The sequence below is a fragment of the Astatotilapia calliptera genome, chromosome 19, assembly GCF_900246225.1.
Source record: "Astatotilapia calliptera chromosome 19, fAstCal1.2, whole genome shotgun sequence".
NCBI classification, from domain to species: domain Eukaryota; kingdom Metazoa; phylum Chordata; class Actinopteri; order Cichliformes; family Cichlidae; genus Astatotilapia; species Astatotilapia calliptera.
This window is the reverse complement of record NC_039320.1, coordinates 15081296-15093992: the sequence shown is the minus strand read 5'-3', so window position 1 is coordinate 15093992 and position 12697 is coordinate 15081296. Positions and strand designations below refer to the sequence as shown.

At 37.6% G+C, this 12697-nt stretch overlaps 2 protein-coding genes across 2 annotated transcripts; one reads left to right on the top strand and one right to left on the bottom strand.

The window, feature by feature from the left end:
- Positions 1-194: 194 nt before the first annotated feature.
- Positions 195-5640, top strand: LOC113012780 (galectin-related protein B). Its single transcript, XM_026153106.1, has 4 exons — positions 195-320; positions 682-767; positions 1983-2163; positions 4721-5640. The coding sequence occupies exons 1-4, from the start codon at positions 294-296 to the stop codon at positions 4862-4864; spliced, it is 438 nt and encodes a 145-aa protein (XP_026008891.1). The 5' UTR covers positions 195-293; the 3' UTR covers positions 4865-5640.
- Positions 5641-7645: 2005 nt separating this feature from the next.
- On the bottom strand, positions 7646-10902 carry plek2 (pleckstrin 2). The gene is made up of 9 exons (XM_026152252.1): positions 10823-10902; positions 10576-10740; positions 9845-10029; positions 9661-9752; positions 9353-9540; positions 9103-9204; positions 8719-8802; positions 8416-8494; positions 7646-8038 (listed from the first exon to the last, which is right to left on the bottom strand). The coding sequence occupies exons 1-9, from the start codon at positions 10874-10876 to the stop codon at positions 7911-7913; spliced, it is 1077 nt and encodes a 358-aa protein (XP_026008037.1). The 5' UTR covers positions 10877-10902; the 3' UTR covers positions 7646-7910.
- Positions 10903-12697: the final 1795 nt, after the last annotated feature.

Below are 12697 nucleotides of genomic sequence, written 5' to 3'. Positions count from 1 at the left end.
GGGACCTCAGACATCAAAGAGGAAGAAAATTTGTGAGATAACAGTCAACAGATACAAGAAAAGCTGACTGACCTTTAACCAGATTCCTTCATTATTAAAAAGAATGAATGTATGAGTGTGCATTCGGCCGCCCCATCCCTTACTCTCTGTCTGCCTCTCCCACTATCATCACTGGGAGCCAGTCTCTATGACAACGTAGTGCAGGCGGGGTTTGCCAGCTGGAGGCAGAGTCAGTCCGTCCTCAGTGTGTATCGCCGCTCCAAACCTCCACACTGCATCACGCCCTGAGTGGAATGGAAGAAAAGGACAATAAAGAAAATGTACGTAGCTTTCGTTTTGCTTTCGGTTTTTTCCCCCGTTCTTTTAAGCAGCTCGTGCATTGTGACATATCTGCATGCAACAGTATTATTTGAATTAGGGCACGCGGTAGATATACAAATATAGTTTGTGCAGCTGAGTCACTGACTGTTTAAATCCGGGATCAATAAAGCTATTGTTCCGGCCGGTGCAACAGACTGCAACTGACCGCAGATTAAGACATCAGCACGGAGCAGGGATTAGGAGACAGCTTTTATACACATGTATCCTCAGAATAATAAACTCAAGGAGACTCAGGAGAAAAAAATAGCTGTCTTTTGTATCGCTATAGGCCTCATCTGGCTCATCTCTATTGTTTCACAGGGGGAGTATATCGGAGAGATAAAAGGTGGGCTGCGGCCTTCAATGAAACTGGTTGTGATGGGAATTGTTGACAAAAAAGCCAAGAGGTTAGTGCACACCTGTTTTCATTTTAAGCGTCTAAATGTAGGGGGGGAGTGATTACATTACTATTAAGCTACTGTTGCGCACATTTCAGAATTACCAATGAAATTTTAGAGGGAAAGATGCTCATTTAAAGCAGCTGATGTCTGCAAGTGCTTATGCCAGTCAGCTAGTTCCTGTTTTGGGAATGTCTTGGCAGTGCCAATGCATTTCCTAATTAGGGTTAGTCTGTGAAATGTGCGTGGGAGAGGAGCAAATCCCATGAAATCTAAAGAGTCACTGGAATTTCTTTTGGTTGATAACATCGGCTAGCTATTTTTCCTTAGTAATTTAATAGCCTGAGTGCAATAAGAATTTAAATAAATAGGACAGATTTTACAGTAAGATTAAGCACAAAATAAACTGTGACAGACTTTTTTAAATAAGATTTTTTTTAAAAGTTATTTTTGGTCGAAGTATCTTTAAAGAGCTTGAGGCCAAATGCTGTTAAGTTACATCTTTGTTGTCCATTTAAGGCTATAGATTTTCTAAGCTTCCCTTGTGGATTTATCCAAACAAAGTGCTAATACTCTGCGTCCTGATAATAAATACTTCATCATCATCATCATAAAAAAAAATACTGATGCCACACACACACTTACTTTATTATGCTGGTTCCGAGAGAGTATGGAAATAGATTTAAAATGCTGAAGGCAAAATTTAAATTGTCACTGACGCAAAGTTTTGTTGTTTTTTCCACACGAAAAAACTGATTTGACTCAAATCTATAATTTAGAAAACATACAGTCTCCTGCAGGGATTAACTAGCATGCCTTTTGCCTGTTTTCTAGATAGTCACTATGTTCTGAAATGGTCTAACACTGATCAATACACTATGTAATTCAGGAGTGGGGACTTATTTTTCCCAATGGATCACATGAAATTGTGACTAGCTAATACTATTTTTTCTGTTTATGAGCTAGTGGTGCCAGTCTCTGCAACAATCTCAGTTTCTTATGTGGCCCCTTGGGAAAATGAATTGCCCACTCCAGATGTAATTTGCTATTCAGTTATCTCCTTCTTACCTTGTTGACTAATACAACTACTTGTAACAGAGACCAGAGGATGTCACTGTTCTGCTGATGACTGAACTACTTCCTTTAGAAGAAAAGATGACAGAAAATCTGTCACTCCTATCTTTAAACATTGTCTTTGTTTATGTCTGATTTGGCTTTCTGCAGCATTGAGGTGACTCTTTCCACTAAGCCACAGGAAGAGGAAACCGAGGGTGATGTGGGTCTACAGTTAAAAGTCAACTTTAGAGATAAGGCCGTCCAAAGAAATGCGCGCTTGGACGGAAAATGGGGCTCTTCTGAAAATACCCTCTCCTTCTTTCCCTTTGCACCTGGAGAATCCTTCAAGGTAAAGGTCAAAGAAAAGATTGTTGGGACAAAATTAAGGAAGGTGCTGGACAAGCACAATATTATTGATAACTTTCAATCTGATTTTAGAAATTTAAACTCAATGGAAACAGCTTTCCTGAAAGTCTTTTGATGGCTACAGATGAAGTGATTGCTCAGTCGTTGTTTTGCTGGACTTTAGCTCAATTGCCATTGAAACAACTGATACTAATTCATCAGTTAAGCCACATGGTGGGGAACTCCAGCCCTGTCTTGGAGTGGCTCACATCACTTTGGGTCACAGCTGGAAATTTTGGTCTGATGTGGCTGCATTTTCATATGGCGTTCCACAAGGATCCTGTTTAAGTCCCTTGTTATTTTCAATTTTTATTAGTTCTTTTAACCCCATTTTTTTCATCATCTGTATGAAGATGACATTCAACTGTACCTCTCTTTTAAAGCTTGGATAAGCTATCCATTTTAACTGACCGACCTAATGCTATGAATAGTTTGATGGCAAGTAATCTTTAGCGAGTTAGCACAGGAAAGAGACAGAGTGTCTAATTCTTGCTTTGGAGAGCGTTTTCCCCAAATTAGAGAATGTCTGGGTTCTATCCACTGCAAAGCTAATCCACAAAATCTTGGGTTCATTTTTGAAAAATTGCTAAACTCAGGACCGTTGGCTAAAAATGTGAACTGGAAAATCTTGTTCATGAGCTCACCTCCTCCCACTTGGATTATTGTAATGCTCTATTTTCTTGTGTGTCTAAAGCATCTATTAATCACCTCCAATCTGTCCAAGATGCTGCCGCTCACACTCATAGATTCTCTAATATTTCCCTATTCCTAAGGTGTCTACAATGACTTCCGATTAGGTTTAGATATCAGTTTAAAATCTTGATTCTTACTATTCTGACTTTACAAAGTGAGACCCCCCACTCACATCAATCTACTCCATCCATATTCTCCAAACTGGAGACCCACAGATGAGGTCTTCCCGTCATCTGAAAACTAAGGGAGATTGTGCATTCCAAACCTTAGCACCAAAACTGTGGAAAAGCCTATCTTTCTCTGCCCCCGCTACCTTGTGGCACCTTTTTTTATAAAAAAAAAAAAGAAAAAAGAAAAAGAAAAGAAAAGCTGAAAATACATCCATTCAGACAAGCAGAGTAATGTTTCTTTGTTTTGTATTGTTTCACTTGATTCAGGTGTCTTTATTTGACCTTGTTTTTGATACCCTTATAAAGTACTCCGTGGCAGCTTCTTGTCTTAAAAACTGCTATATAAATTAACTTTACTTACTAGGTACCTTTATAATCTCTGGATTAAGATTTCAAGAGTTCAATAAGCTTCAACGCTACAATGTTAAATGTTGTCTAAGTTTAGTCTGTAAAACAGCATCCATGTATTTCATACTGCTGCACCCAAAGGTGAGAGTGAAACATGGTTCATATGTTTACACAGTTTTATCTTTCTTTTTTTTTTAACTTGTTGCCATAACAACACTGAATCTTGTAGTAGTGTGTATGATCTGGCAGTTACTTTTACCTTCATTTTGCATAGTCAGCATTTAAAGCTGTATTATAGCTGTTTGTTTTGCTGCCTCAGTAACAAGTTACTGTTTGCCACTGTTTCCCCAGCATGAGAGAGTGCAAGAGGGGATATGACTGATAGAAAGAAATGCCAGTTATGCTTCTGCTCTGAATTTTCTGCATCATAAAACATTTACAAAAGATGTTTGTGCAAGACTTTGAGTCATAATGCATGGTTGTAAAAATGAATGGGAACTGGACGCTAAAGCCAAAAATGGCAACTGTTCACTTGAATAATAATAATAAAAAAAATTTCTAGCTTCCAGGTTTGCTCATGTTGGTGACTTATAAAAAAATACTCCGTGGGCCACAGGGCATTTTTCCATTGCGATATTGGATATAGGCTGAATAGGATGGATATTTTTAGAATAATTGGATTGTGGATGGCCTCTAATCTGGTCATGGAGAGGTGTTATATATTTGTAAAAAGCTATATATCTGTAAAAGCTTAAAAACCAAACACGTTAGCAGTTGAAGGTATTGTAACAACAGTTTTCCACACAGTGTCTAATGGGATTCCCCCCTGTAATATAATGAATGGCAGCTGGAAAAAAATGTCTACAACTGATCCAGCTTCCTAATCCATCAGTGGTTGTTACATCCAGGGGTCTTCCTCAGTCCTGCCTTTGCTTACTGTTTCTTGGCACATTACTGCTACCAGCTGTCAGTACAAAAAGAAGTAACCATCATGTGGCTGCATGCTTGTGCATACAAGATGTACAAGGCAAAATAGGCCCTACTAACAAAAAGAATTCTCTGCCTTGCAGATAAAGGCTGATAGCGCTAGTGAGTTTAAGTTATAATAAATAGATTTAAATGTATTAATCATCTTAGAGTCATATTAGCAGATGTCATTTTCTGTGAATGGTATTTTTCTTATTATCTTCTCTGATGCAGCATTAGTTTGTGATTCAGGCTCTAGCAGTTTGTTTTTTCACATAAACCTACATGTAAAAACTAACTTTGACTGAATCTATATTTTCTTAGATGGAGATCGTTTGTGAACACCAGCAGTTTCGTATTTTGGTGGATGGGCAGCCTCTGTGCGGCTTCACTCACCGCCTCTCCCAGCTCGCCTCCCTCACAGCCTTAAGAGTTTTTGGCGATCTACAGCTTACCAAGGTGGCCTAACTCCAGCGCCTCATACGCAGACACCTAACATGAGGATGCCCTGGGACAGTATACTATACAATAAATAAGATTAGAATAGACTACTACTTTCTGAGTGCATAAATTTCCCCATGAGGGGAATGTTGTGTTTCCAATTTCAGACAAAGTTACACCTGCCTCGTAATCACATGTTAAGACAAAGTGCCTTCACTAAGATCACCTGTTTGGAGACTTGAAGCTCTTGACTGAATGTACCAGTCATCGATCTCTCAAGTCAAATGAGGAATGTGATTTTAACTAAAGTGAATTAAGTTATAAAAAATGCGATCTGAGCTCTACTATTTTTCCTGAACGTACATTTGTACAAACATGATGTGTTACATCAAAAATGAAGTTTTTGTGATCTAAAAAAAAGAGATTTCAGGCATTTTGTCTTTGATTTCTCTGGGGTTAACCTTTGAAAGCACTTATGTTTACGAGCGCCCACATCAAGGTGAATGTTTCTGAAACTGAATACCTAACAAAGATTGTCATTCTGTGCCAACGAAGTACTGTAACAGGAATAATAATGTAAAACAAAAAAGTTACCCTCCATTACTGCATGCTAGTGTGACAGTGTGCTTGTGTCTTGATCAAACACAATGGTGGATGGATGTGAGTCTGTCAAACCTTCAGTTTTTACCAACTTTGACTTTGAAATCACCCGACAGTTTGTGTGCTTCATTTACAACTAGCACTTTTTATGTGAATGTCTCATAATGACTTTAATTCATTGCAATAAATCAAATTTGTTGTTATGTTTTTGATGTCTGGATTTTTTCCAAAACACATCATCATCTATACAGCTTCATATTCCTGTAGAAACTGCATCATGATTGCTGTGAAAACAAGCATTAAAACACCGCCACCTCAGCTTGAGTCATTCAAATAAAGGCTCGAGTCAGCTTGCTGAGTGGGAGTGTCTGTCTATGATTCCTGGGAGTGTCTCATGCATGCACCTCTTGAGGCTTTTCTAGTCTGTACTTGTATTAAACTTCCCCTTGATGTCATACCCTTTACTTAAGAAAAAGCACCATTGAAAAACAGGCTCACTATTTAGGGATTGCCAGATTAGATTTATGACTTTTTAAGAAAATTTGGCACAACATAGAATGTAATTTAACGCCAATTACACGCTCATGTGGGCCTTCGCATGAAGCTATAGCTAAAACCAGTTATAATGATGTCCTCTATAACTGTTTCCGAGCAGTATGTTACTATTAAGTTGTGCACCTGGACAAACTGTAAGAATAAAGGACAGTGTTTCCAATGAAAAGGACTGATTAGTCACCTTTTTGATAAAATACACACCTTTGATACAATAAACCTCCACTACACCGGCAGTAACTGTGATTCATACAGGTCTTATGGTGCTGATAGAAAATGATTAAACAGGCTCTGTAAGCACCATGCACTTGCACGTGCTTTTAGTTTCTTGTATGTATATAACTCTCTCCAACAGTATGTGCTTTTTATATGTAGTTTATTTTATTTCATTAAACACTGTTTAATAATGTCTAAAGAATTTCTTGAAGGCATCAAAGTCCAAACTTCTTGTTCGGGCAAAAATATGTTTGTTTTTGACTGATATGTTATCATGTGATGCATGAATAGGTTGTTTTTCATTGTTACATCAGGTCTTTTGAAGCTATTCCAGGTGGAGTAAGCGTAATGATCTATTACACAGGTAGTTTAATCCAGTGATTCACAAAGTGTGGGGGTTAGGCCTTATTTACTTTAGTCACAAAGTAAAGCCGAGGCAAACTTGAAACTGTTCAAGCAGTTTGTTTTCCTCTTAAGGCCTTGGCTGTTATTCAAATTAAATAATCTGAGATGTTTGTGACAGCAAAATGTCTCTCAAAGACCTCTATCAACCTCAAAGTCGATCATGGCTTTCACTTTTGCAACTGATTAAATGTCAAAATGTTCAAAACCACTAATTTTTTTAATTTTAACTTTTATTTATATGTTTTTAAGAAACAATCTTCACTTGAAAACCAGTCAAATGTAAAAGGACAAAATACAACCCCAGTTTTTTTTTTAAAAAGTAGTGGCACTGTGTAAAATATAAATAATAAACAAATGTAAAAATGAGCAAATCTCATAAACCCATTTTATTCACAATAGAACGGAGAAAACAAATCGAGTCGAATCAAATCAAAATGTACCAACTCAATAAAAATGTTGGCTTATTTTCAATTTCATTGCAGGAACAAGTCTCAAAAAACTTTGGACAAGGCCATGTTTACATCCGTGTAGTATCCCTTCTTCAGTTAACAACACTTCGTAAATGTCTGGTAACTGAGGAGACCAGTTGTTGTTTTCCAGTTTTTCCTCAGTCATTTTAAATGAGCTTTGGCAAGGAAAAGACGACGGGATTTCTGGATCATATTTACATACGGTTTCTTCTTTACTTGATTTTTGCTGATTAGTTGCCGCTTCTTTTTAGTACCACTTACTTTTCCAGCCTTTTGTCGCTCCTGTCCAAACTTTTTTGAGACACAAATGCTGCCATTTAACACAAAATAAGCTAATATTTGTCATGAAATTGTAGAATGCCTCAGTTTCAACATCTGATATGGTTTCATTTATTGTGAATAAAATGCGGTTTATTAGAAACACAATGCAAAATATTGCATTCTGATTTTATTTATGTGGCAGAAAATGGAACTGAGAAAAAAAGTAAAGGAAATGTACAGTAAAATTTTTTGTAAATGTACTTTTCACTACTATGTTGTATAAAATTCAGCAAGAGACACAATGTTCATATGCTTATGTTTAATCATTTGCATTTTATTAACACGTAAAAAAAGGTTTAACTTAAACTGTTTACAAGATACACTGCTACAACTTTCAAAACATTCATATCCATTCGTATACTCACAAAGAAAACAATCAAACCAAAAATTGTATTATAGGCACAAATGTACAGAAATGTTATGGAACCAGTAGCTCTGACACTGCTACACATTCTCTGAATATTTAACTTGAATCGTCTTCACCTGCTGAAACATGTTTTTAACATGAATCAGCACTGTGATCTCATTGCATCTAACCAGTCCATTTTCTCCTGGTGAGTTGGTGCCTGGATGAAGTAATGTGTGTCTGTCTGAGTTATAATTTTAAACAAGTTGCCTTGAACGTTGCCTTTAACACCTGCATGGGAAGAGAAAATAAGGTTGGTGAAGTGCATCTGCATGGAAATATCAAACCTGATTTGGATGGAGAGACTGGCAAATAAAACAGACAAAAGCTTAAAATGCTTTTTTATTTCGCTGAGCTTTTTGATCTTAAATAATATAAAAGATAAGATAAATTTTATTAGGAGAACAGGTCTGTAATTGGATTACACAGAAACTTAGCATTGATACACAGGAGGAGTAGGAGCATGTTAGCACACTCACCTTTTTAGTCTTCATCTCAAAAAATGACAAAAACTTAAACAGTCTTATTTAAACTGCATTTCTGATAGTTGTTGGTCCTATTTTGTAATTGTTTGACAAAATGAAACTAGATATTAGAGGGTAACTCACCTGAGGGAACGCCGTTATCCTCTAAAGATGACACAAGGCACCCTCGCAGTGAGAAACCACCAACAGGGCTGATGTCATCCTGCCAAATGACATAAGACAGGAAGTAGATCAGACTGAGTCACTCATGTAGAAGAATTATTGCTAATTATGAGTAGTTACATAGTTTCCAACACATGAAAACACAACAGTTTGGGCAGTTCGGTTTCTCTTATCAAACATATTAGAATTTTATGTCTTTCATTGTTTAGCTGATTTTAATTTTCTAACAGGTATTTTTCTCATTAGCATTGACTTTGCACTCACCTTGGTTGGATCATAATAGTGAAGGAAAGCAGGTTCTGATCGCAAAACAAACAGTCTCACTTTCCAGTTCTTTCTTCTGTGTCCCTGCGTTTAAAGATGAATAAAGTTTGACTAATTCATTCAAACACAGTGCAAACAAATGACCACCTTTAAGTCAAAGTACATGCACATGGTGCAATGCTAATTTTTGAGCTGCTACGACAGTGTTAATAATATTAGTGAATGGTTGATATATTTAGTTTCTTCAGCCTATTCTGTGCCCTCTTTCTTAGGAATTATTAAAAGGTCCAGTCACCCAGCGGTGTTTTCACAACCTGACAACTCAAAGTTCATAAATATTATTATTTATAGCATCTTAACACATCTTCAATACAGTAGTTTTACCTGTTTAAGCAGATATCCTCTTTTTATCACCTTCCCACTTAGCTCCACTGCAGACAACGATGTCTCTGCTTTCACACTGCCTCTCTTCTTTAAGCTGTCAGACTGTAATAAATCACAAAATATATTCTAAACCAAGAAAACGCCAAGTTTTCATTTACTCTCTCAGATCAATGTGATTAATTAATTAACACTAAAAAGCCACACTCAGTGTTTAGAGCCTGCTAGTTTGCCATTATCCAGTGCTACATACAAAGCTGTACAGAGCAGTGGAGTCATCCATGAATTGCGCGCTGAGGCCGGCAGTGCGAAGTGCCTCCACACTCTTCTGACCAACAGTTCGCAGGAAACCCTCCTCCAACAGGGCCGAGGCCAGCGTCACAGCCTCCACACGGGTAAGAACCAGCTGCATGAACACCAGCCAGTCCACCACCGCTGAACCTGTGGGAGGATCACACATGATAGCACATCCATAGTATAAGATCAAAAGAGCTTTGCAATTAGTATGAGGCTGAAAAACATTGCAGAAGGTCAAAGGTGTGCCTTGTTTCAAATGCTCACCTGAGAAGCAGTTACTATAAGTGCTGCCCTGCTCCACAAGGTTGCTCAGCTTGATGCCACTGTGCACGTCATACATTGAGTCCAACACCTTGCTTTTTGAAAGAAGACAAAACAAGATTGAGACATTTGGAACAAAATATACTAAATAAATTCAATCAGGAGACAGTGAAAACTTGTTTTTTACCTCAAGCTAATGTTGTTCAACTGGGATTCAGCCGGGTCTGGCTTGTCTGTCTTGGACTTGCCATTAGTTGTTTGCAGATTGTTGACTGCAGCATTGATATCAGCTGCCCACTCATCTCTCGCCTCCCTGGAACAAGCCTCCAAATAGTGATCCACCCCATGCTTTGTCTGGAGCTTCATCACCAACTATTACAACAACAAAAAGAGACAGATGTTTGCTTTAATTGGTGCCAAAAAAGAAACGAAAACAAACTGTTCTCAGCAGAGGATGGAAATCAAGTCCAGGCAAAAAAGAAACCTGGGGCAATAAATTATCTCTCTGAGTAGGGTATAAGCCTCACCTGGAGAAACACACCTTCAAAGTGGCTTCTAGCTATAAGGAAATGAACAAAGGACTGACTAGAAAATTAAAGAAACAGTACTGGGAACTATGATTTAAAAAGTACAATATTATATGAATGAACATTAAACTCTATCTGCACTTAAAGCAGACTTAAATTTACTAGTTAACTCCTATGTTTTTAATAATTCTTATGGCAATTTTATTATTACGTTAAAGTTTGGAACTTTATTTGATCAATCCACACACATATTATGTCAGAGAACATATTTTTTCAATCTTTAAATGAAATGTTCCCTTAAAATCAATTTTTATTTTATCTATTTTGTAATCTTTTGAATTTTTTGCAACTCTCTCATTTTATTTGCAGAACGCAGTTTACAGTAACCTACCGGCCGATTTTCATACTCCAGGAAAGGACATGTAATCACACAGTCCTTCAGCAGGATTTTCCCTCGCTGGCATGAGTCCCTTTTACTTCCTTCATATTTGTAATACAACAACTTGTCTGGGGTCAGCACAAACCAGCGTGCCTTCCAGTTTTGTACAACATGACCCTGTGAAGAGATCCAAAGTTGGAGTTAAAGTTATTAATCATGTCTTATGTGCCAGAGAGCAACTCAATGAAATCTGTCTTACCCTTTTCACCAGAAATCCTTCTCGAAGAATATTGACTTGCTTGTCTGTATCCATGCTCCTCAGTGGGATCTCAACAACTGAGCTTGCCTGTACATGTAAGCTCAGGCTTTTAATGCAGACGGTAAATGTGTCACCCGGTCTACACCCACATTCACACCCACACACTGAGCTTGCTAAACAGTGTGAATAATCATATATTCTGCAATTTCTACGCATTACCACATGAGGGTACTCTGACTCACTTAGAAACTGAGAGACAATGTTTTCTAATGGTATCCACAGATTTAGTTTTCCATCAGTTATAGTATGTGAAAAATTCAGATTTAAGACATGTGACTGTAGGGAACATCCTCCTAACAGACCAGAAAATTTTATCCTATTATGATTTTAAAAACACCAGCTGGTGGTCCACCACAGCCCTTAGGAGCAGCTGTGCCCGATAGGAATAGAGTTTCATTCAAGTCTCCTACAGATGTTTATTACTGCACAGAGCACATCTGCCCAGTTAATGAGACTCCAAGAAACAAGCATTTTACTCAGACCCCTGCTTTCACAACCATCTGTGGCACTGTCTGCTTCATTTTCCTTTCCTGATTCCTGGTTGTAACAAAACTGATAACCTTTGTGGCGCTTTGGAATACATACATTAAAATGATAATATAGTTTGTGTTTATTTATTTAGACTTAGATGTATTATGGCTGTTGTAGTTCTCTAATGAATCAAAATGCTATATATACACACAATATAATAGGCATGAAATTCCAGAAAATTACTTTTCAAAAATGATTTATTTAATATTGTATTAATAAGTGAACAAAGGGCCCTTTTCACATTAAACTGGTGAAGATGTTTTAGGAAAGATTTAAGCTAAATATAGACCTGGGGTTTTTTTCATTGTGACTACTCAAGCTTGTTCTACACAAGTGGGGACTTTATGAACAGAAAATTTGGTTTTGAATTGTATTTGTTGTAATTTTGCATTTTGTATTAGATGCATTGATGTGCAATATTAAACATTTAGTTGAACTTCTGATCATTCTTTGAAAATGTTTTGTTATATTTTACTATTGAACTCAAGCAGTATGAAACCTGTAAAATGCAAATATTTATAACACTTACAGTATTTTAAAGGAATCAAAAGTTAAATAATCGCCATCCATTCACACCAATGGCCAATTTAGAATGGCCAATTAACCTGACCCCATGCCTTTGGACTGAGGGAGGAAGCCAGGGTACCTGGAGAGAAGATGCAAACTCCACACAGAAAGACCCTGGCGTAGTGGAATTGAGCTCAAACTTCTTCTTGCGAGCCAACAGTGCTAACTACCATGCCACCATGTCACCACATAAACTAAAAGGACTAATAGAAAACTGCCCTAGATCTCTTGTGGCTTGGATAAAGCTTTTTGTAACCCTTTCAGCTGCTCACTTTAGGGTTCATCATCATCTGCCTTCATCTTTTCCTATCCCTGCCATTCACCTCTGTCACGTTGACTCTCTGCATCTCGTCCTTCACCCCAATGAATCTTCTCTGTGCTTTTCCTTCTGCCTGGCAGCAACATAGTCAACATCTTTGTCCCATGTATTCACTACCCACTAACCATCTCAGCGTTGACTCGCTAACTTTGTTACCAAAATGCTCAACCTGAGCTGTCCCACTGATGATCTCGTGTCTAACCTTGTCCATTTCGTTTGTCCAATTTTCACATCTTCAACGCTACCTCCCTTCTTTTTGTCAGTGCAGCCATCTCCACCCACTCTGTCACGCTTTAACTATGTTCTGTACCTCTCTTATGCACTGTCTGTTGCTTTTGAAAGTTAGATCCGAGGTTTTAAGTCAACTTTCACTACCTTGTATCTTCCTAATATTTATT